This window comes from Pollachius pollachius (genome assembly GCF_949987615.1).
Source record: "Pollachius pollachius genome assembly, chromosome: 1".
Classification (NCBI taxonomy): domain Eukaryota; kingdom Metazoa; phylum Chordata; class Actinopteri; order Gadiformes; family Gadidae; genus Pollachius; species Pollachius pollachius.
The window spans coordinates 30,609,425-30,633,126 of NC_136934.1; the positions used below are offsets into that span (position 1 = coordinate 30,609,425).

A 23,702-nucleotide genomic window follows, 5' to 3' on the forward strand; every position below is an offset into this window, starting at 1 on the left:
CATAGTATCGAACAAAACATGTCTGATTTGATGCTTCACTGTGAAACTATTCAATGGAGCGCTGCTTTGATATGTGCTATAGCGGCCTCTAGTGGTAACCTTACGTCCTTACATTCCTTAACTAAAAAAATCTAAAATCACTTCAAATCACTGCCTCCAGTGGCTTATTGCTACAGTATTAAAACTGTTACTTTAGACAACCTTAGATCAAGATTTCACAAAATAAACATACAGAAACATACAAATTTAGAATTGATTGTAACTAAATCCTCTTACATCAAGCAAAGTAGTTCAAGAGAGAAAAATGTTGTATGTGGTCACATATTTGTGTTTATAGAGTACTATACAAGGGCTTCATTCACAATCAATGGCTGCAACTATCTTTTCTATAAATTAGTAACAACTACTGGTAGAGAATACAGACCACCTTTCTGTTAATATTTAATGTTGCTTATGGGGAATATATGCATAGTGAGATGACTACCGTTAGTATAGTGTATAGACTCTACAGCCACACTTGACACAGAATGTATTGCGGTCAGTCACCTTTGAAACTAAAATGGGGTTTGACTGACCTTCAGCTGCTTGCTGGTCGAACAGACACACGTTGAGTATTTAGTGTTTTATTAAAACAATCCAAATACAAATGGCATTACACATAAGTTACAGATCAATACATACATATAATCCTTGATAAAGTGTAACATATCGCTTAAGCTTAATAAATAGCTTTCCCTTGCTCTGTTCAGGTATTTTTTCCCAGAATGCAGCAGACAGGCAGCCAGAGTCCGGCCAGTAGAGAGCGCTAGTGCGGTCAGGGACTTAACCGACCTCCACTCTCAAGGCCCTGGAAGACTTCAAGATGACCCCCAACCTTGTGGTTACCTCATAATTATTAAAATCATGGCAGAGCCTTTAGCGACCTTCCAGCAAAAAGCCTTCAACGAACAAGCCACTGTAAAAGAACAAGGCTCTCTCGCTCTATACAAATACAAATAATATATATGCAAAAAGTACACACCCTGTGTGCTCTGGTAAAAATAGCCTTTACAGAAGGCAAGCTTAAGTATGGGCAGGTATCAGAGAGAATAAGATATACAGGAAGTGCTCATTAGAGAGGAAAACATAAGAAACAGGTTTAGGTGCAATAGGTTTAAACACATGTACCCTTCACTGACATGCCCTGAAGCATCAAGCACGCTGTACAGATACACAATGCTGACAAGCTTCATACTGTACTCCATATTTCTTATCAGAAATTAGCAAATAGATTGCAAGAAAGAAAGATTGTAATTGATACCGGCAAATGCACAAAATAACCGGATACATTGGTTAGCCATCTTGCCCTGGTCGACTAACCTGTTCTACCCAAACGCACCATCCATGATTGCCAGTGACTCTGCTGTACTATGCAGGAACAAGTGCACATGAAAACAAGTCCTATATAACCCAGCTGTATATATGTCCTTCTGTGGCAGTGGCATACAGCAGCCTGGGGATTCCCAGCTGCTGTCCCATTTCAAACACAAAACTAAATATATGGTGGGAGGACCGTGTTCTCAAAGCCTCACCCCAGGCAGGGGGGAAAGATGTTTGATTATAGACGTCTAAATCTTTGGCATAAGATTTTGTCTATCAGACAACTCTTTGATATTTATTTTGGCGGTGATGGAAATTCTTCACAACCAGTCCCAGAATTAAAGAAACCAAATTTTTGGTTTGCAGAAAAAAAAACACACACTGAACTACTGTGTGTATATTTTGTGTGGAAGAGCACCTCATTTAGACTCTAAACTGCACTGGTGTGCCGTAGTTTGACAGTTAAAAAGTTAATCCAGACTGCATATCAACTCCTTTAACCAATCGACATATTCCTTAAACAGCTCTTAAAACCAGAAGGAGAGTCCGTCCGTGTGCGTGCTTACAGACACATACTGTACAGTTCATCGAGGTGTGTGAGGTCCTTCTTCCTGCCTCAGGACTGGTTCTCCCGCCTCTGACTTCCTATCACGTGCGGGTTGAACTGGGACACGATGATGGTGATGTCGTCGCGGTACATGCGCGCCAGCTCCTCGGGCAGCGACAGCATCTTGGACAGCCGCTCGTGGTCCACCGTGCCGAACTCGTTGTTGCCCACCGCGTGGCGCATCAGGTGGGTGGCCGCGTTCTGGTCCTCGAAGGCCGAGGAAGTGCGGGCCTTCCTCTCCTCCAGCAGCCCCTGCATCTGGCCCAGCGTCACCTTGTAGCCGCCCACCGTTAGCGGCTGCTGCTGCTGCGAGCCCGTCAGGTACTCCCCCACCACGCGCACAACCTCCTGCCGGTGCAGCGTCTCCCACAGGCCGTCCGAGCCGATCACCTGAGGGAGGGTGGACGGGGTCAAAGACATAGAGACGATAGACATGATAGACATATATAGGGGGCGACAGTAGCTAAGGAGGTAGAGCGGATTGACTGGCCACCGGAAGGTTGCTAGTTAGAGTGTCGGGGTGTCCCTGAGCAAGACACCTAACCCTGACTGCTCCTAATGAGCTGGCAGCTGCCCTGCATGGTCGACTCTGCTATCGGTGTGTGAATGTGTGAATGAATGGTTGGAAGTCGCTTTGAATAGAAGCGTCAGCAAAATCTCCTAAATGTAAATGTAACATACCTACCAAGAAAAGGCTCCACTCCTCCCCATCGCTCTACCTCAGCCATGTCCATACTTTCCCCAGCCAGTACTTACTCATATCAACCAATCCAAGACCTAACCAATTGTATTTTAGACATTTGAATAACAAACCAAGGATTTCACCGATGTTCATTGATGCAATTAGACGTATTTATTTATAATAATCGATTGTTAAAGTAATGTAGTTGAGGTTCTGATCATATATCAGAGTGGGATTCTTTGATGTGACAGAAACCCTGTAGATGAGGTCATTCTGTGTGTGCTGAACATCCATATTACTCTTGGGGCCCATCAGTAAAGAAACACACTAGTTGAGGTGGTCGAGGGCCACCTGCATGTCAGTACATTAGTTAGTACTCACCAGGAAGCGGTCCTGCGGCCGCAGCCTGTGGTGCGTGATCTCGGGCTCGGCGGTCAGGTATGGGGGGGTGTGGTAGTTGGGAGGGATGAACTTGGTGTGCTCGTTCTCGTGGAGCTGGTCGGGCCCCGACTCCAGCACCCTCTTCTGCAGCTCGATGCTCCACTTGAACTTCACGTCCCCGAACGCACGGAACGGCATCAGCAGCCCGAGCAGGCGGTCCTGGGGGAACAACCGCTGATGAGCGACCCCGGGTACCACGGCCCGCATGGAGGTACACAGCATGCAGAGCGATGCAGACAGTGGCATCGGGCCCTTAGTGTGGCCCCTGAGCCCCTGTCTGTGACCGCCCCGGGCATCGGGCCCTTACTGTGGCCCCTGAGCACCTGTCTGTGACCACATCGGTCCCTTAGTGTGGCCCCTAAGCCCCTGTCTGTGACCGCCCCGGGCATCGGGCCCTTAGTGTGGCCCCTGAGCCCCTGTCTGTGACCGCCCCGGGCATCGGGCCCTTAGTGTGGCCCCTGAGGGCCAGTCTGTGACTACATCAGGCCCTTAGTGTGGCCCCTGAGGGCCAGTCTATGACTACATCAGGCCCTTAGTGCGGCCCCTGAGGGCCAGTCTGTGACCACATCAGGCCCCTAGTGTGGCCCCTGAGCCCTTGTCTGTGACTGCACCGGGCATCAGGCTCTTAGTGCGGCCCCTGAGGGCCAGTCTGTGACCACATCAGGCCCTTAGTGTGGCCCCTGAGCACCTGTCTGTGACCACATCGGGCCCTTAGTGTGGCCCCTGAGGTCCTGTATGTGACCCTATCGGACCCTTAGTGTGGCCCCTGAGGTCCTGTATGTGACCGCATCGGGCCCTTAGTGTGGCCCCTGAGCCCTTGTCTGTGACTGCACCGGGCATCAGGCCCTTAGTGCGGCCCCTGAGGGCCAGTCTGTGACCACATCAGGCCCTTAGTGTGGCCCCTGAGGGCCAGTCTGTGACCGCCCCGGGAATCGAGCCCTTAGTGTGGACCCACCTGTCGTATGACGGTCTTCTTCTCTGACGGAGGGTGCTCCCCTCGTATCCGGGCAACCTCGTCGTCATTCTGGGCATTGTGGTCGTTGGACAGCGTGTGAGCCGTGAAGGAGCCGTCCTCCTCCTGCACCCCTAGCACCGCTCGCCCGTCGCCCGAGTTGGCTATGAACCTGACACACAAAAACACATTCTGTTTACCAACGAAGCTCTTTACTCTTAATATGTTTACCAAAGACAAAGATACAAATACATGTTTACTCATTCTGCTTGTCGCATCATTACTCTACTATTATTAGCGTTGTTGTCAGAGTTGTCGTAACATTTAAACCATGTTCCCATGAAGTAGGACTGAACCGATGAAGAGGAGACGTACAGGTCTGATCCATCGATGTGCGCCACACAGGCCGTGGCTCCGGAAAAGGCAACCCTCAACACCCAGTAGTGCAAGAAGGCATTGGGGTCTCCCACCTGCAAGGAAGCACATCGGTGAGCCACTAAACCTGGACCCCAGAGGAAGAAACCAGTTGCGAGGCGGGCTACAAGCAGCCGAGCCAGCATACCCACCTGGGCCTCCAGAGAGAGGTCGTTGTCCAGCCTCTTGAAGGCATTCAGCAGCGCCTCTCCTGTCTCTGGGACCTCCCCGGGGCTGGGCACAGAGACACAGTTGCATGAGCATTCTTTCATTCAGAAAAGTTACGTCCTGCAAAAGGAGCAGCAACCTACTCTTCCACAATATAACAGTTCCACCTCCATACATTACAGACGGTACATACAGACCATACAGAAGTGTAGAATAGCAGCATGGAGATACATACTGTATGTATGTAAACATGTATGTTATTGTGCATATACTATGCTCTTTAGACGCACAATAACATACATGTTTACATACATGTATGTATCTCCATGCTGCTATTCTGCACTTTACACTACTATATTGTACCTCAATAACATGCCTCAAAATGAACAACACTCACACTGTGAATATTCTGTATATATGCCCACTGTCTGTCTGTATATGCTGTGTTTATTTGTGCACCATTATGTTATATGTGTTGGTAAAAATATTACTTGCACATTTGGAGTATGGGGAAACGCAATTTCGAGCCTCTGTGTAATTACTTGTTGCATGCTCTGATTGACAATAAAGTTAACCGTGGCACCTTACCGAAATGCTGTGAGTTAAGCGGCATCCTCACCTGCTCAGGTCTATGAGCTCCTGCCAGTAGGTCCGGAGGCTGTTGAAGTAGAGGCTCTGGGCCTCCCGGCTGAAGTAGTCGTTGGGGTGCTTGTGCCACTGCAGGATGGGGCTGAGGGCCCTGCCCGCCTCCACCGCCTCGTCCAGCTCACACAGGGTCTCGTGGGGCAGCAGGGACACGGCGATGTAGTAGAACAAGCGCTCGCTCAATGCCTGACCGGGGCGAGAGGAGAAGGGGGCAAAGATAAGTAATCATGTCTTTACATCAAAATAGACAGAACATACAGCACATGTATGTTCATTTTTTATTATGCCTCATGTACCATGAAGGGGAGGAAGATGTGGTGATTATGCAAAAAGAAAATGCAAAATACATTTTTATCAGGCGGGTCCAAGTTTGGATCTATGGACCAAACATTTGAATCTAGTGCATCTTCAGGCCATCTTTGAGCCAGGCGCCTTACATCTCATTCATGCCATGCATTAATTTGGATGAAAGCTAAATGAAAAAACAGTCCATAGCTCCACCTGGGCGCAGGCACAGCCGGCGTGGCCATCGAAGACCGCCATGAGCATGCCCCGTGTCTGCAGGCAGGTGGCCACGCTGCGGCGGTCCTCTATGGGAGCGTTGGCCGGGAGCTGGTTGCTATCAAAGCCCATCACCGACGACACATTCTTCCCATCAAACTCCGGCACCTGAAAACCAAATCCCCTTTGTGTTTAAATCGAACACGGAGGGCTTTTGATTCTGTGGGTTAAAGATCCGCATCAGCTCACAAACCTTAAAGCTGTACTCATTGGCTTTCAGGATGGAGTTGACCTGTGGCGGGGTGAGGGTGTAGCTGTGGAGGTTGAGGGTGGCTCGGTAGCTCCGAGACACGGGGCGGAGCCTCCAGCAGGGGGAAGGGTGTCTGGGAGGAGCTTGGTGTGGAACGGGTCCTGAGTGGGATTGATGTTGGCATGGCAACAGGCTTGAGGCCAAGATCTTGGTGCGGGGCCATCCTCGGAAGAGCTGCCAAGCCCCCGGCATGACTCGCTCTACACCTCAGGTGATCACACACACAGAACCCCACCGATGGTTGGGCACCTATGAGAGGACATCCGTCATCACACACAGACACAACGCCCTGAGCTGGGAGTCCATGAGGCAATCCATGCATTCTCAATACATTCAGTGAACTACAAGCTCTTTTTAAAAAACGATGCTGAATACTGTTTGTGTACATGAGGTAAGACAGAACAGGTGTGCAATAGAGCCATGCATGTTGGGGAAGCAAGTATGAGGAATAGCAATTAAAGCAAACTAACTTTTTTGGTTGATAAAAAGGAGGCTCACATATGGAATTTATGCTGTAGTCCAGTCTAGCTATGCGCTATATGGTCAGATCAATACCAGATAACACTAGATAACTCCTTGACACTAAAGACAAACACAACTTTGGGTTCAAAGTTTACTCCAGCTCCAATTAATCCATGGCATTACAAGAACTGTTATATATACAACTTTAAAAAGAAAGTGCTGCACATGCTTAAAATAATGTTGTAACGTTACTCAATGAAATGTTTAAATATCTCACGTTAACGTTAAACCAGAGAAGGTAGAACAACGTTACCCTTGTGTGTACGACTAGAGGTCAGTCTTAGACTAGAGACCAGTAACAGACTAGACCCTGATGTGTAAACTCAGACTACAATCCTGTCTCAAGCAGAGGTCAGCGTAAAACACCCCTGCTAATAATAGCTGGGGTGCGGATTCTAGCCCTGACATTTGGAGCCTGTGAAATGTTCTGACTAAAGACCATGTCCCAATGAACTAGATTCTGACTGGTTGTCTCGATCCCTCCCTGTTACACAATTAATCTCTCCGTTTGCACTTTTAAAGGGTGTGATGCTATGGGTCAGACTAAGAGCAGGAGTGTGTGTGCGCCGTGGCATGCACACACCTGCTCTTCAGTGGTTCTCCACTATTCTGGGCTTGGGACACACAATTTACCATGTTGATTAAGTCGCGACCCACTTTTCTACAATTCAAACCAAGTAAATTTATTTCTCAGAAAACGGGCTAGTAAACGCTCATACACATTGCCATTATTTAAACATTAACAAACTATTACTTTCATCCCTGCATTCAAAGCACATTAATCTCATTTACACTCCGTGACCCTTACAAACAAGTCTGTGACACCCATTTGGGGCGTGACCCACCAGTTGAGTTATGGTCTAACACACACACACACCTTTCTGTAACAGAAAATGTATAGCCAGGAACTTGAGCCTACTAGAGCTTTAACTTCAGTGTTAAAGGTTACGTCGCAGGGAAAACTGCAGGGCCGGCCCAGACCTGCAGTCAACATGTTTGTTGATCAACCTAACGACCGAGGTAGCTAACCGACATAGAGATAAACCAGAGGACAGTACCACGGGGAACTAGGACAGGCGGGCTACGAGGTTCTGTGTATATTGTATCGGTCCAGGACATGCAGACACCCCTGACTTTGGCTGTGCTGCTCAGACAGACACAGATACGCACCATAGAAATGCTAGCTAGCTATAACAAAGTCATAGCATAAGCTCAAGTGATGACCTCACAATGCTCCATAAGAGGTGCACGCATCCTTATATGTGCCCATTAAGGGACGTCAATGAGAAAGTGAAAAGGACACTTACCTTACCACAGTGATTCAAAGTCAATGTTGAAGTACATAGCTGGATAACTATCAACACCTTAAACGCCGCACATCATTCACAACCCGAGCGTCGCCCAGTGAGTGCTGATTGGCTGAGGGTCGAAAGGAGTGATGACGTTTTAGTACAGCTCATACGTCATTTGATCCCCCCCCAAAAATATGGTAGAGATAAGGCACAAACCTTCTTTAATAGGTCCATGGTACAAACGCTTTTTTTTTTTTACCAAAACATTTTTATAAACATTATATATTCATATATCTATACCTCGATCTGTCTCTGGATATATTTGCTTTAGCTAAAAAAATAAATATATATCCTGTATAGGGTAAATGCAACGACTACATGATAAGATCATGGCACAATTGCTAAATAGCAAATCTGTAATATCCAATTAGTCAGAAAATTACTCTTATGTAAAATACAGAGTTTTATTAGAAAATTACATAGAAAACAAAGTAAAAACACTGTATGCAACACAAATATATATATAAAAAGCGTATAAAACTCTACAGCTGCAAAGTGTAAACATTTACATGACACTCATCACTGAGCAATGTCGGCATTACTGACAGGTGAGCAGGTCCTCCGAGAAGGACCCCTCCTAGATCAGGAACCTTTCATCCACTAAGGTCTTGCTGGCCAGGTTCCGCCTTCCAAGTACCCCTCTGATCCAACGAAAAATCTGTCCCGATAAGACAAAACACGAGAAATAATTAATCAAGTCAACACATCTTTTCTTTTTTGGTTGTTGGCTGTAATCAATTTTAGTTGACATTGACATTCATTCACATGTACGTGCACACATGTACCGACCATTTGCTGCACGTATGTGAGAACAGCTGCGAGCACGAAGCTCTGAGAGCCGAGGTCCACCACACAGAAGAACAGCGTGTCAAAGATCAGCAGGGTGGCCTCATTCCCGTAGAACATCACGTCGCTGAAGGAGTGCGACTCGTCTGTAGAGGCAGAGCCAGGTTAAGGAGTCGAGGAACACCCAGAGGTGAGCATACATACGACACAAAGGAAGACACGCACAGTACATCCTTACCGTTGTAGAATATGCTTTTTTCATTGGGTTCAAGGAGCTCCATTCCTATGACCCGCTCCAAAAACAGTTTGTCCTTTACTATGTAGTCCATGTCGCGGTGAGCCTGTGGACAGCATGCCGTCAACGATAGCAACTAAGTAAACAGCAAGTAACGGTTAGTGCAGACGCTTTGTGTGTGTTTGCATGGGTGCGTGTGCACCTACATGGTCTATGACGGAGCCCAGGAAGCGGTTCATGGTGTTGTAGGCCCGGGTGCTCTGCTCAAACGGATTGGCTGAGGAGGCGTCCACCAACCGGGACGGCCCGTTCCTCTAGAGACCGCAACACAATGAGATGCCTGATCACGCTGTCCATCCTTTTGAAATTAAATCATGGAAAAATACTTTCTATCACAAACACAGGAGTGGGGACTCTCTCTGTCTGTCTGTCTGTCTGTCTGTCTCGTACACACACCCTGCCGAGGGGCTCCCGGATGCGGTCGTACTGCTGACGTAGACGGGTGCTGATGGAGACCTGGAAGGTCTGCGTGTCCGTGTTAGGAAGCAGACCCCGCTGGCCGCACAAGGACTCCTTCACCGGGCCATAGAGCAGGAGGGAGAGGGAGAGAGGGAGAGAGAGGATGAGATACGAAGACAGATAGACATAATGTGGAACAGCACGGAAGTACTGGATGTGTTGAAGGAGGCAGAGACCGGGAGACAGAGATCTAGAGAGAGATATAAGAATGTCTCTGGTACATACGGCTTCTCTCTTCAGGTTGGTGTTCATCTCCTCCATGTTTGTGTCTGCGTGGCCGTGCACTGAGCGCCCGTGGATGTAGTAGCCAAAACACTGGTGTGACAACACAAGCATGGAGACCTACAGCAACACACATGTCATAAATGCCAAGTTTATTACTAGTTCCAAAGCTAGTTCCAAGCTAGTTACACCAACTCAAATCCTTCATGATGCTGCTGTACAAAGGGACCTACATTGCTGATGGAGCAGAGGTCCACAAACTGCCGGATTTTATCCTCCACAAAGCGCTCGTGGAACACGGTGAAGAACACCACCTAGGTGGACGGGATCAGCATGACCTTAGGGTAACTCAGGTGATGAAGAACACCACCTGGGTGGACGGGATCAACATGACCTCACGGTAACTCAGGTGGTGAAGAACACCACCTAGGTGGACGGGATCAGCATGACCTTAGGGTAACTCAGGTGATGAAGAACACCACCTGGGTGGACGGGATCAACATGACCTCACGGTAACTCAGGTGGTGAAGAACACCACCTGGGTGGACGGGATCAACATGACCTCACGGTAACTCAGGTGGTGAAGAATACCACCTGGGTGGACGGGATCAACATGACCTCACGGTAACTCAGCATAGAGAGAAGAACGGAGGAGGTGGTTATGTTACCTGTAGAAGTCCAATGCACAGCCAGAGAGTGGAGGCCAGAGCATAGCGCAGCGTAAGGCTGTAGGGAGGCTTGTACGCCTGAGGGGGGCGCTCTAACGTGGACCAGGGGTCCCTCAGGGCCAGATTGGAGAAACCCAGCACCTAGAAGGGGAAACCGTGAACGAGTGGACTGAGTCAAGGTAGATGGATGATAACAGTATGGATGGAATTCTAAAAGGGGTGATATCATGTTTTTTTTACTTTTCTCTTTTCTTATATAACGTATGTATATATGTTTTACGTTTGTTCAGCCAATCGCAACAGAGTGGACGTGCTGACCAATCACAGCAGAGTGGGCTATTCGAGAAGGGGGCTTAAAGCCACTTGACAGTTTTTGAAATACGCTGAAATTGGTATTGCCGAAATGAACAGTGTGATAATAAAGGGGTATTTTGAACATACAGGCAAGTAACCTTATTCTAGTAGTACCCCCAAATACAATTATTAACCCTAAAAAGTCATGAAATGCGATCTTTAAGTGGAGAAGAAGACCGTGAGTCTTTGAGTGCAGCGCTACACTTACCTCCAAGAAGAAGAGCACTGCGATGACCTGGAAGGTGGGGCTGATCTTACGGATGGTCTGGATCTCGTTCCACTCGTTGGCCACGAAGTAGGTCCTCCAGATACTGACCGGGGATGGGTCGCGCTTCGCTTCTCCAGAGGCTGAGGACAAAACAACGAATCAACATATGGATAGCAAAATAGATTGGGTTTAGAATCCATTAGAAATAGGGGCCTTGTTGCGTTCGTACCATTGACTGTACGGCCGGCTTTACTTCGTGGTCTCTCCCAATCGATGAGGAAGATGTCGACGGATAGTTGCAAGATCAGCTTGTGGAGGAACTGGATGGCCTGAACACACACGTTAGGTTGATAATGATTAATTCAGCCTGGCTTTCAAGCACCACTAAGAGGAAACATTAGTGTGTTAATATTGGATCATCTGGGGCAGGGCTCCAGAGTGCGACCAAAATATTTAAGGGTGCGACTAATATTTTTTATAGGTCGCACTGGTGCACCTGACGCTGCCCGGGTGAAAAAATAAATATCCTTCGCAATCGCATCATCTCTCTGTGTTCCCCTGTAATCGAACGCACACTCATGGTTAGGGATGGGGATCGTAACCCGGTTCTACCAAGGACCCGGTTCCACTTTTTTCAAAACCCGAAAATCATAGAGTCCCGTCGTTCATTTATTATTTTTTTTGTCTTGTAGGTCCTGTAACGTAATGTTGTGTCCCTCGAGTTGCGTCACGGCATTTAAATCAAATCAATCCAATCCCTGCAGCGTGTCCACCAATGTATTTGAATGGAATTGTAAGCAAACAGGTATTACAAGTAAAACAAGTGAAGTCTGGCAGTTAACTTTGCTCGCGAGGATGGCTGAACGGGCGAAAATAATTTATTGTAAAGGGGGGAACACGACCTCAATGGCCAAGCACATTAGCATTGTGCATCAAATAAAGACCAAATGCAGTACCTTCGACTGTCTCTGAGTTGAAAAGACTCCGTCTCCTCCTCCTGTCGCACCACAGACGGGCCCGTCTTAAATCATCCACTCAAACTACAAGCGGTAATCGCACACACAGACATTGTCGCTAGTCCCGTCAGTTAAAAATACTAATCAAATTGTGAAATTGGTGTTGTAATCAGCAGTATACAAGCTAGTTATTTTAAAAAGTAAATAAAGTTTCAGATGTGCTGCGTGATGATGTGTTGAGGTTGGCTCAGAAAAACGACTGTCAGGTTATCATGATGCGTTCAAATGTAACATAAAGAAACGGTAAATTTAGATTTTGGTGAGAAACATGGTAATACTGTATTACTCATGTTTCTGTTTTACTAATACAGTTGTATAGTGCTCTAATCATTTTATTTTATATAACTAAAACTACTGATGTCAATATTTATTAAGAATTGCATATTTAATTTAAAATGCAATTATTTATTTCCTAAATATTTTCCTCATCACTAAAAACGCTTCGTATTTCCACCAATTAATAGAAAAGTATTGATAGCGGTATCGATAAAGAATCGGATCGATAAGGAGTATCGAAAATGGTATCGATATAAATAAATATTAATGATCCCCATCCCTACTGATGGTAGGATCATATCGTGGTCTAAACCAATAAGAGAAAGAGCTCGGTCGGTTCTTTGCCTCTGATTGGCTCTGGTCCTGTTCACTGCTTGTGTTCTTTTTTTTAAAAATGCGAACGGCCAGAGCACCAGAGTAACTGAAACGGATAAAGAAAATAAACGCGACAAAAGAGGGGGAAAATTAAGCGAGGTAAAAACATAGAATGTTTTTTCATTCAAAAAAACTAAGCCTACAGTTCCAACCTGCCCTACTACTGAGAGTAGTTATTCAGAGAGTCTGAATTACCTGCACAAGCCCTTTTATTTGGAAATGTTTTATTTTCCCTAATTTTTTTGTTTTAAATGCTCCATTTCAGCTCAGTGAAAAACTTGAAACACTTTATTTTTATATATAATTGTGCTTCAAATAAAGACAAGCATTTCTCTTTCTTCACTTCTCTTCCAGGGACACTTTTTAGCCCATAAGTTACGAGCTGGAACTCGGAGTGAATCGGTCTGGTACGAGTTCACGGGTAGTGAGTTGCGGGTTTGTCTGCCGTTCCAGGGCATTTTCACGGGTAGAAGGTTGTGAAAACACGGGTTACGGGTTGCCTGGAACGCACCATTATTCTTGTTCAAAAATCATTCACATTATATGAAAGTTATGGAGAGCGATAAAAGATGACCTTATGGTGTTAAAGGCGACGCAATGAAAAATTTGGTGCACCTAAAAAAAAAAGTTAGGCGTACCAGTGCAACCAACGCATAAAGTTAGTCTGGAGCCCTGATCTGAGGTCTTATAAAGAGGTAACATCACCTTTAGAGCGAAGGCACAGCCGATGTATGTCACCATGCGCTCCTCCTGCGCTGGCAGAGGCAACAGCACGGAGACAAACTGCTGGGCCTGATTACAACACACAGACATGCACACACACAAACACACATGTCAGATTATGGCCGGTTCTAAAATGTATCATATTGCTTTGGGAAAGTGAGGATAGGGGATATGAAGAGGTGGTCTATCAGGGTCAAAGAGCCAAAGAGACTTGCCTCCAGCGTCTGAAGAGTAATACAAATAGAAGAAAACCACAAAGAAAGAACACTGACTTTATGAAATTCATTCAGTCCAGAAAAAAAAATAAACAGCAGCTAAAGACAAACACAGAACCACAGATGGCAGGAGTACCACATTATTCCAGTATAACTCAATATAGAGGTGCCCTAACACAAACACATTTTAAAAAGGACTACGGGCAAATACGTATATGCTTGTCAAGTAGGATGGTCAAATTAGGGATCTGTCTGTCTGTCTGATGGAAAAAGGGAGCAAAGTAGAGCATCAATAGAGGATTATCCAACATATATAATAGACAAAAGTGAAGAGCATAATCAGTTAACCAAACAAAAGTGCACATCACTACGATTCTCATTATGCAAGGTAGAAACAAAGCTATTTTGAGGGACACCAAGCCTCTATTGCTCTACTTTATTCACAGGCCTTGTTGGAAATCAGTAAACGTGTTTGATATCACATCATACACATTTACTGATTTCCAACAAGGCCTGTGAATAAAAAACATATCTACGCATCCAACATACTGACTTTGGAAAAGATGAGCCAGTAAAGTCCTGTTCCCACAGTGATGCAGAAGAAGACATTGGCCAGGTCTCCGGCGTAGAACAACAGGAACTTCAGCAAGGTCTGAGGAACGCACACAGAGAGGACAAGAGAACAAGGCCATGAGAACAAGGGAAGACTTTTTAAAATCCCAGAGAACATCATCACTTTTAATGGAAGCATCTGCAGCAGCTGCAGCTACCTCCATGTCGACCAGGGGAGAGGAGATCCTCCTCTTCCAGCTGACGGTCTTCAACAGAGAGTACAGGACAGCCATGCCCCCCATCACACCTAGAGCAATCTATAGTTACATGTACACACATTGTTAATACATACGCTGCCTTCATTAATGGTGAAATTTATGTACTTTTGCCTGATCACTCACATCTGTCCTCTTGCGGGCCTCATTCTGATCCATCTCATACTCCACAGCAAATGACACCTGGCGTAACAAAACATGGAGTTAAGATTATTAGCTGTTAAAATGAAGGCCTTTATTAAAGGTATGTTTATGATGGTTATTCTCCGGCCACCCTGTTTTTACTTTATGTTAATATTAAGGAAGAAACCCTTACACATTTAGGGGATTTTGCTAACGCTTTTCTCCAAGCGACTTACAACCATTCATTCACACACTGATGCGAGGTCAACCAGGCAGGGCGACAGCCAGCTCATCAGGAACAGTCAGGGTGTCTCGCTATGGAAATCTCGACACTCAATGGAACTCGATTGAACTAGCAACCTTCCGGTTACCGGTCAACAAGCTTTACCTCTTGAGCTACTGCCACCCCCTTCCACAATATAAAAATGCACTGCTCTCTAATTTGGTGCTGTCAACGTGTTGTGATGGTGAGAGAGAGAGGCAGAGAGAGATAGAGCGAGGGTTGACTCACACGAACAGTTTGCGTGGCCAGATTTGTGAGGAAAACATCTTTGTAAGACACGGACAGCAGCGGTGGAAACGCCTGGCCTTTCTGGGTTCCAGGAACCAGCTGAAATCTGGTAAACAATTCAATGAAAGAATGAGACATTAATGAAGTGTTAAAGTAAAAAAATAATGAGGCCCTGCATCATCACACAGAACAGTGACTCAGCCCACTTCAGGGCTGTGTGTAAAGATATCTTCCACGCTACCGTAGCTTGATGTCGGCGGCCACGCGGATGGCTTTGGGCTTGGAACTCAAACTCTTCTCTCTTCCACTCAGTGTGTCGACCAAAAACACACGGCGGGACAAGTACCAGTTTTTCACGTTTTCTACGTGAACACAAGAGCAGCGTTAATTAAATCCATGCATGAGGGTGCGCACAACAAAAAGAGAAAATACCACAAAAAATGCTGACACATGCAAACACACTTGAGTTACCTTGGTTGACGTAGCGGCCGGTATACTGCTGGTTGAGGACCAGAGATGGGACAGCAAGCAATTTGCGCACCTCTCCTTGACTCAGGTCAACAAACACGTCGTAAAATAGTGGTTCAGGGTACGTACGCAACAACTCTGATACCGACATGTCACACTGTAAAAGAACAAAATAATATGTCGAGCCACGTCAAAGACGATTTTCTGTTACGACAGAAAATAAAGTTTTCTAAAACACACATGAGTTGATATTATCATATAGTCTTACTTTTTCCAACAATTCAACAAATATAAAAATAAAGAGACACTCACACTCTCCTGGTAAGCCGTTCCAAAAGTGTAGGCTGCCCTCTGTCTTACAGCCGTATCAGGACAGAGCTGTACAGAAGAGTGTATACAATAGAACTCAAATATCCAGGACATAAGCCCAAAAGACAAATCAGGCCCAAAAGAGAGGCAGTACAGCAAGCTGCACAATAGCATTCAGCCTCAAACCAGTAACAAGACCATAACAACTGTACAGAGAAGAAGCAGCTCATGTTCTTACTTGCAGAGACCCTCCACTAACGTTCTCCCATCTCAGGAACTGCCCTCTTACATCATACACCGCCGAAATCAGCTTAATATCCGTATTCTGCAGAACAACAAACAATGGGATAAATATCAGACAAAGAACAAGACCTTTACAAATAATCTTTCAAAGTTTTGCTGAGTGAAATAATTAGGGATGTTTGTACTATGCGACTCACGCATAGAGTGCTAAAGTTGCCCACTGACTGACCTTCTTGCTTCCTTTGAAACTGAACTCAATGGGCAATGGATCCGTTTGAAGCACTCGGCCGGCTAGACCCGGCTGATCCCCATAGTAAAGCCACGGCAAATTAGTTCTCCTGAGACACAGAGAACACAGGTCAGCGAGACATTGTTATCCAATTGGATCTCAAGTCACTTTGGATGAAAGGTTTGCTAAATGATCCGGATATAGTTAATACATAATTATAAGTATTGACTAATACTAGAACACTAAAAGGTCATTATTTCTTGTTACCAGTAAGAGATGTCCTGTGTGGTGCCCAGAGCGGCCATGGATCTGAAGATGAGGTTGAAGAGGCCGCAGGCGTCGTTGGTAACGCTGCTGAAGGAGTGCATGTTCATCACACACATGTTCCCTAGAGCCTGGCACGCCGTGAGGTTGGTGAAGACCTGGATAAAGCCCACACACACAACGCTTTGAGTTATACAGGAACACATCAACAGAGACACACACAGACAGGGGAGGTACACACAGAGAATGACGACACTCACCAGACATGCAGAGGATGAGGAGTAGAGGTTTTTAAGGAACCACGCAGACTGGACAGGGAGAGCCTGCCATTTGGAGGAGAGCGATACGTCAATCATACATGAGCCGGAACTGAAGAGAACTTCTATACACCATTAGGTTTTCACTGTTTATGTTTAGGTTTAATGTTTCTAGCAAAATCACCCAAAAGATTTACTCACCAACTCAGCAAAGTTAACATTGGTGTTTACATTGGAGGGGAGATTGTTTGGTGGCAAACATAATCCTCCTGCCTGAGGAAATTAATATCAACAGTCAATTGAGTGGGTGTCCCCTTTTAGATATTGTTCAGCAAGAGGTGGACACTAAACTCTGTGTTGTGCTATGATGTGTAGAGTAGTCAATACTTAAGGCCGAACTTACCAGAACATTAGGAGGGGTACACACACATGAGCGGGACGTGTCAACAAATGAAGCCTGACATCTCTCACAGCTGGAAGACAAGATCATCGATTATTTTAATTCTGAAAGTCTGAAACTAAGGGAGCATGTAAAATGCGACTTATTTACTTTTTTTGTAGTTACTCTGTGAAATATTAGATTTATGTTTATTCAAAGTGTACATACAAGGAAGAGGAAACAGGGGAAAATACTTTATAACCAGAACAAATATAGCTCCGGTACCTGTCTCCATTGTTGTTTGGTACAGAAAACGCAGGACCATCCCCGTTACAAGCCTCACACCTGGCCTCGTCCAACGGGTTTCCCTGGAGGTCTCTCTCCACTGGAGTGAGCAGTGGTTAGAATTTTAATTTTTAATTTTTAAAATCAAATATAATTGTCATAATCACATGATGCTGTAGTTATCATAACATGTGCTGTTTGCCACTTACCTCGAACAGTCCCTTGAGGGCACAGACACGTCCCCTCTTCACTCAATCCGCCCGGACACCGAATACACTCGAACCCATCCTCCGTCACCGCCTGATCAGAAAACAGGGCGAGGCACGGCGTCATTCATGGCGCAAATACATATGAATACATACACACAATGGAAAAATATGAAACACTTTACATACTGGGTAATCAGGACGACATCGTTGACATGTAGGCGATGCTCCGTTGGAGTTGAGAACACGGTGCCCAGGTAGGCAGACGCATGCGAGTCCTGCAAAGAGATTGAAACAGGTACACTAACTCCTCATGTGTAGAACACGCTGTAGATTAAGGAAAAATACTGCGCGGACGTATTTACATATGTGTACTTTATATAAATCAGCATTAACCGAAGATATGCACCAGAGACTGACCAACCTGTTGCACTGGCACGTTGATCTGCACCGCATTGAACACAAGAGAGACTGGAAACATCGTAGAAATGTCCCACGGCGCAGTCTGAAACCGTCTGAAAGGAGATGATAAACTGCTGGCAGAAAAGAGAATTACATTTAATAAAGATAAATATCATTACAGTCAGCCTGCGGATATCAGTATTTAGCGTCTCCGTCGCCATGGTAAATAAACAGAAATCCGCTTCCTGTCATTTACCCAGAAACCTTTTCGGTATGACGCTACCGATGGTTGCCACAGCGACAGCACGGCCAATGGGCTCCGTCCGTGCTGCAACTCCGACTTTAGCCCCAGTTTAACTTTAAATGTGTTCCTCATGAATCGTGTCCGTTATGATTTACTATCCGTAACATTTGTATACGACAGGCTATCTACAATTTGCCAATTAAAGGTCTTGGCTTCCTAGTCCATGACGTTGAGGTAGTACATAACTATTGGCCAGAGCCATGCATTGTATTTTAGGTAGGACTGGTTGTTCAGTGTATTTTTAATCATCACTCAAATTGGGCTTGCTTTGTCAACTGCACAATCATTAATTTCAAATGGAAGGCCCAGTTAATTAACATGTTTATTCGAGTCACACAAGAAAATTGCCTCCATAACTTTAGTTAAAACAACTTTATTAAAAAACAAACTAACTAAAACAAATTAGTTATACAGCAATGACAGTTTAAAACAAATGGTAGACAACTTTTGTACTTAAGATCTTTTCGGTGAAAAACGCACACAAAACTCCACATTTGGTCCAGTGGATTTATTATCTACAGCAGAGTGTATATATCCACATGGGGATACAAGTTTAAATAAAATAAAAATCTTCTCTCCCATGAAAGAGTTCTTCACAGGGGATTATTAAAAAACAAAAAAAATATGGTTGAGATAAATCTAAGAAGTGAAGAGGAAAGATGAACCATCTTCTGTGGAAGGCAGGGTCAGTTGTAAAACCTTGATGAACCACCAGAGTACCGGGATGGACCTGCAGAGTAGACAAGCACAATGAACACTGAGTCATTACAAAGGCCTAAGGTTTTTACAATCGCTTCTCATAGAAATATACAAGTGCAAAGACAGACTACTAAAATTGTTATAGCTTATTTTCTTCTAGAGTTGGGTTACAATTAAGCCCTACCAGTCAACCACACATGCACACCAATGGTGTTTTAAAAAGTGCAAGGGCACAGCCAGCTTCAGGTGGAGAGTGAGGTGAGTGATGAGGTGTTTGTTAAAACATAGTTCAGGAGCAGAGCATCAAAGCTCTTGGTTGCAAGACTTCTTCTTTCCACTGAGCTACTGCTGCCGTGAAGCTGCTGAATACATGTGCTACAGAATGGGGACATTTTATGATAAATTAAAGCTGTTCATGCCTAAGAAATTTCCAGAGTAGCGTTCTCCAGGATTGGAGACCCTCTGAGAACTTGTTGATGTACTGCCGAGAATGGTAGAACCCTGGAAGAGAGGAGAACAGCAACATGTCACATTCAGAGAACATGATGTCCTGTCCTTTACACAGGCTGACCTTAAGCAATCAGTCTAGGGAGAGAAGAATCAAGCTTTTTAAAAACACATTTACATTTGCCTCGGGTATCACAAAATAGTTAAATGCAGTCAATACGATATGAACAGCCCCTTACCCCAGAGACACTTCTGAGCCGGTACTCCATCAGCACATCTGTCAACTTCTGTGTCACCTTCAGAACAATCTGGGCATCGTCTTCGTTTTCTATCCGAAAGGTATCCTAAAAAAACACGCATTGCAATAAATGAAAAAGAAGAAAAAAAAAAGTATTTGTGAATTCAGTGGGATCTCGTAGCAAGTTGAACACCAACTTGGCTCTTCAATTAGCAACACTCACTAGGTAACTGAGCAGTGTGGAGGGCAGGCTGCCGCTCTCGGGGTGTGCTCCCATAAGGCCTGGCCTCTCCTCTGGTCTGTCTGCTGGCCTCTCCATTAGGCCGCTCCCCATCGAGTTCCCCCTAAAGTCTTCTTTGTAACCTCGACCAGGGCCGTCTCCCAGCAATCCACTGCTATCTCTTCTACTAGCCATTGAAAAACCATTTCCACCCCCGCTGTGGGAAGAAGGGCCCATCTCGTCTGGGAAACGTCTAAGGTTCATGTTGGAGCCAGGGTAGTCCGGTCGGCTAGGGAAGCCCCCCATGTCCATCTCTCCATAGTCACCCATGGAAGGATTGTGGAAAGGACCTCCATGAGTGGGATATTCTCCTTGGAACATTGGGTCAGAGAACCTGCCACCTGACGGATATCCATGTTTTTATTACATTTAACTTCATACAATGATCGGGAAAGGAATACAGAATGAAGCAACATACGCTCAAATGTTTAAAATTAAATGTCAAACCTAAATATGGGCCTGGTGGTCCCATAGATCCTGGTGAAGGCAAAGGCTTGGGAATAGCACTCCGGAGACCTTGGAACGCAGGGACATCACAGGGCTCCTTAAGTATCACCTAAATTGTAGAAACAAGCACATTTAAACAATAATATTCTAAACATTACGCAGAACCAAGATTTAAAAAAAGGAAAGTATAGAAAAATAAGTTTAATGTTCTCAAATAATTACAATGGAGGGCAAGACCAACTCCCCTCAACCAAATAGTATTTATAGATTAAGCAATTCAATTATAATACTAGGAAACATCCAGAATTTTTTTAATACCAATTACAAAAAGAAATCATAGAGGGGAAGTTAATTTGCCCTGGCTCACCTTGAGTTTCCCGCTGCCCTCAGCACTCGCCACCTCAGCTGAAGCCTCTTTAACTTTCTTCCTGAACAAAGGGTCTTTGATGGCCTCTTCCTCGTCACCCGTCACTTTAGTGGGATGAGCCCGCTTCTATAGAACACCTCAGAGAGCAGAGATGTATATTTGGTATTTTGGAACTAATTGGTGTAGTGCCAGCAGGTAGAAACTCTAAACCTAATCAAGAATTAATGAATTATTTAATATTACTAGAGGCCATTCAACATTCCAACCAACTACTCTTCTATAAATATATAACTAACCATATATCTGAGACTGTGTTTCCAGCCTTTGACGTGGGCCAGCATGTCGTGCTGTAGACGGGTCACATTGCAGATTTTACACTGATAGTGTGGCGGTACAGATTTACTGGGACTACGGTACTCCCACACATACTGAAGGCCTGCGTGGGGGGAAAAAGGTAAAGAGTAAAGCATTTCAAAATTACAAGGAGCAGGAAGTTGGTGGGATGCTAGTGAGGTTTCTTTCCAACTTACCAATGATGGGCTCAGTGACTCCAGTCAAGAGCATGGTGAGAGAGGGAAGGGTCTTAATGACTGTCCCTTTTGTGAACACTAGGGGAAAAAAAGAACATAACTTTCACACACACATTGCTTTAAAGTATAGTGCCAGGAGTCCTTCTAAATAACATTATTGAGAGTCTATTAACGGAAGGACGCTTAGAAACCCAAACACTTAGTGAGCACTTGGGCAGCATAGAGAGAGAGTCCCAGTTATCTTCCTCTGCTGGTGTAGGCCAGAGGCGGAGTAAAGACTCCCCTCCAGCGATGCCCAGTTCCTCACTCAACCAATCCGCAGGAGTCACCTCCAGTGTGGACCCTCCGCAGACAGATTGTAGGAGTCTGGGTTATCAAATCAGTATTTTGACCTGGCACCGACGTGCCTTTTCTATTTAGACACTATGCAACATCATAGCAACCAGCCAAATGAGGCCTGCGGAACACAGACGTCATTTTATTAAAAGGTGAACTACTGAATATTCAGCACTTTAAAACCTAGGAGATAAACTGAACTGCAGTGCAGTTACAGGAAAAAGTTGGTTACTAAAAACCACACAAACACACCAGTACAAGCACTTCTAAAGCTGTTCAGAAACAAAACTCTAAAATCTCATTGAGATCTTAAAATGGCGAAAAACCCTGGAGTTTGAATGGAATGGCTTCCATTCAGGCTAAAGCCAAATTTAAGAATCTCATAACCCCTAGTGTGTTCTGGGATTTTATGTAGAGACATTTAAAAGGGACTCTTGGAGCAATAAAAGTGCCACCACTTGGAGTGGTCAATGGCACTTGCCCCACCAAAGAGCAAATTAAGCAGGCACGAGAGATTAGGGTTACAATTACAAGCCCCAACTCATCTTACTGAAAGCAGCACTTTGTTGCCTGGACTTACCTATGTCAGACGAATGCAGGAACGGCTTTCTCTGTCAGAGAGAATTAACCCGAGGAGGAGAGAGATAAAAAGAATTAGTGAAGGAACATGGCTTGATAAAGAGATTGAACTCTACATCCATGTCCTCCACTTCATGGAGGAAAATAACTTTATCCTCCATGTTGCCTGCGTGAGGCATTAGCATGTCACATGCTGTAGCCAGGATAATCTGGCAACCAGTCTATTCTCATTAATTGAGAACGTGCCATCAACAGCACATGGGTGAACATATATAAAGATGTAACGCACATAAAAAACGTTGCGATACACCCAGAGAGGAGACGAAACACAATGCGATAGCGATTACATCAAATGTACATGTAGTTCGCTATAAGTTGAAAGCTTTGTGAACCATGAAGTAACTGGTTCCCAATGTTTAAAGTTCTCCACTTTCTGCAACAATATGCAGACGACGTCCACACATAACGGAGAGGGCAGAGCAGAAGGAGCGAACCGTCCCCAGATCAGACCACTAGTAACGTAATTGCGTTCAATGGGTAACCTTTGAGAACGGAACCCACTCTAAGATTTCCTTTGAGCTATATTTAGACAACACAGAATTCTTTATTTCCAAAGGCATACCTTAACATTCCTGAACTTGTTTTGCTGTTTCTGTACCCCGTATGGCCTCTTGGCTCTGGGTGGTTGTTGCGGGGCGGGCTGCATGTCGGTGTCTCCCATTCTACAAGGAGAGATTAAAAATGAGCGTGTTCATTATAAATGTCATACGTTATAGCCATACAGTCCCTTGTAGACAGGTTGGACGGTGCTGTTGAAGCCCTGTAATGCAGACAATAGACGGGTTGGTTTGGACAACCAGCTATTCGCTAACGCTATGCTAAACCAATGTTATGTCATTATAAGACAAAATAGACACCTATTTTTGTTATTATATTATACAGTTTTATACTTTTATACTTAACATACAAACAGTAAAGATAGCGCCATATTACCTGTATTAGCGGAGATTAAAAAACGACAATACTAGCCTTCGGTGGAAAAGCAACGCTAAAAAAAGACCAATAAATGAGGGACCCCAAAGAGAAGCTGTGGCGTTTGCCTGTTTTTAACCTTAGCCTATCTCCCTTTTGATATTTGGCTCAACCTATATCTTTTTCAGCTAGAGCCTGTGATTCAATTTAATTTATAATGTATAGTGATCTTCTTTTGTTCTTTAATTTGGCTGTAAATATGGTGATGCTGGTATTCAAATGAAACCTTTTCAAGGCTAAATGGAAGACGACTTTGTAGTGGGCTCGTTTTAATTTCTGGTACTCATAAACATATTTAATTTGAGGGAAATAACTGCAACACAAGAAAAAAAGTGGAATGTAAGGCTGCATATCTTAGATATTTTAATTTCAAATGTAGATTGTGGTCAT

At 44.8% G+C, this 23,702-nt stretch overlaps 3 protein-coding genes across 4 annotated transcripts; all 3 read right to left on the minus strand.

Annotated features, from left to right (window-relative positions):
• Positions 1 to 607: 607 nt before the first annotated feature.
• Positions 608 to 7,998, minus strand: pdp1 (pyruvate dehydrogenase phosphatase catalytic subunit 1). 2 transcript variants are annotated; one of them, XM_079730447.1, is made up of 9 exons: positions 7,909 to 7,998; positions 6,023 to 6,328; positions 5,770 to 5,937; positions 5,243 to 5,454; positions 4,608 to 4,689; positions 4,417 to 4,511; positions 4,045 to 4,213; positions 3,030 to 3,248; positions 608 to 2,356 (listed from the first exon to the last, which is right to left on the minus strand). In XM_079730447.1, exons 2-9 carry the CDS (start codon positions 6,269 to 6,271, stop codon positions 1,976 to 1,978), a joined length of 1,575 nt encoding a protein of 524 aa, XP_079586573.1. In that variant the 5' UTR covers positions 6,272 to 6,328; positions 7,909 to 7,998; the 3' UTR covers positions 608 to 1,975. The 2 variants fall into 2 exon arrangements, with proteins under 2 accessions (XP_079586573.1, XP_079586574.1); XM_079730448.1 differs by having other exon boundaries at positions 7,914 to 7,979.
• A 411-nt stretch (positions 7,999 to 8,409) lies between these two features.
• Positions 8,410 to 18,274, minus strand: tmem67 (transmembrane protein 67; the record flags this gene model as incomplete). Its single annotated transcript, XM_079753055.1, has 28 exons — positions 8,410 to 8,611; positions 8,743 to 8,885; positions 8,978 to 9,080; positions 9,181 to 9,288; positions 9,431 to 9,547; positions 9,719 to 9,835; positions 9,949 to 10,029; positions 10,384 to 10,524; positions 10,946 to 11,085; positions 11,175 to 11,274; positions 13,318 to 13,404; positions 14,104 to 14,202; positions 14,321 to 14,419; positions 14,504 to 14,560; positions 15,012 to 15,117; positions 15,253 to 15,373; positions 15,483 to 15,636; positions 15,792 to 15,857; positions 16,027 to 16,113; positions 16,261 to 16,369; positions 16,528 to 16,682; positions 16,785 to 16,847; positions 16,983 to 17,054; positions 17,185 to 17,254; positions 17,446 to 17,545; positions 17,655 to 17,745; positions 17,841 to 17,929; positions 18,076 to 18,274. 28 exons carry the CDS (start codon positions 18,272 to 18,274, stop codon positions 8,531 to 8,533), a joined length of 2,955 nt encoding a protein of 984 aa, XP_079609181.1. The 3' UTR covers positions 8,410 to 8,530.
• A 446-nt stretch (positions 18,275 to 18,720) lies between these two features.
• On the minus strand, positions 18,721 to 23,351 carry LOC307090489 (uncharacterized protein). The gene is made up of 11 exons (XM_079757166.1): positions 23,274 to 23,351; positions 22,903 to 23,002; positions 22,282 to 22,312; positions 21,366 to 21,443; positions 21,132 to 21,271; positions 20,836 to 20,961; positions 20,469 to 20,577; positions 19,965 to 20,362; positions 19,743 to 19,847; positions 19,476 to 19,557; positions 18,721 to 19,087 (listed from the first exon to the last, which is right to left on the minus strand). Exons 2-11 carry the CDS (start codon positions 22,999 to 23,001, stop codon positions 19,044 to 19,046), a joined length of 1,212 nt encoding a protein of 403 aa, XP_079613292.1. The 5' UTR covers position 23,002; positions 23,274 to 23,351; the 3' UTR covers positions 18,721 to 19,043.
• Positions 23,352 to 23,702: the final 351 nt, after the last annotated feature.

Excerpts from the sequence above, each read along its gene's own strand:
- pdp1 (XM_079730447.1), bottom strand. The coding sequence starts at position 6,271 with ATGCCGGGGGCTTGGCAGCTCTTCCGAGGATGGCCCCGCACCAAGATC. Across the intron at positions 4,512-4,607 it reads ACCTCTCTCTGGAGGCCCAG|GTGGGAGACCCCAATGCCTT; the intron begins GTGGGTATGCTG and ends GCTTCCTTGCAG. Across the intron at positions 2,357-3,029 it reads GGCCGCAGGACCGCTTCCTG|GTGATCGGCTCGGACGGCCT; the intron begins GTGAGTACTAAC and ends ACCCTCCCTCAG.
- LOC307090489 (XM_079757166.1), bottom strand. The coding sequence starts at position 23,001 with ATGGGAGACACCGACATGCAGCCCGCCCCGCAACAACCACCCAGAGCC. Across the intron at positions 20,363-20,468 it reads ACCACCAGGCCCATATTTAG|GTGGCAGGTTCTCTGACCCA; the intron begins GTTTGACATTTA and ends GATATCCGTCAG. Across the intron at positions 19,088-19,475 it reads CTACTCTGGAAATTTCTTAG|GTCCATCCCGGTACTCTGGT; the intron begins GCATGAACAGCT and ends TCTACTCTGCAG.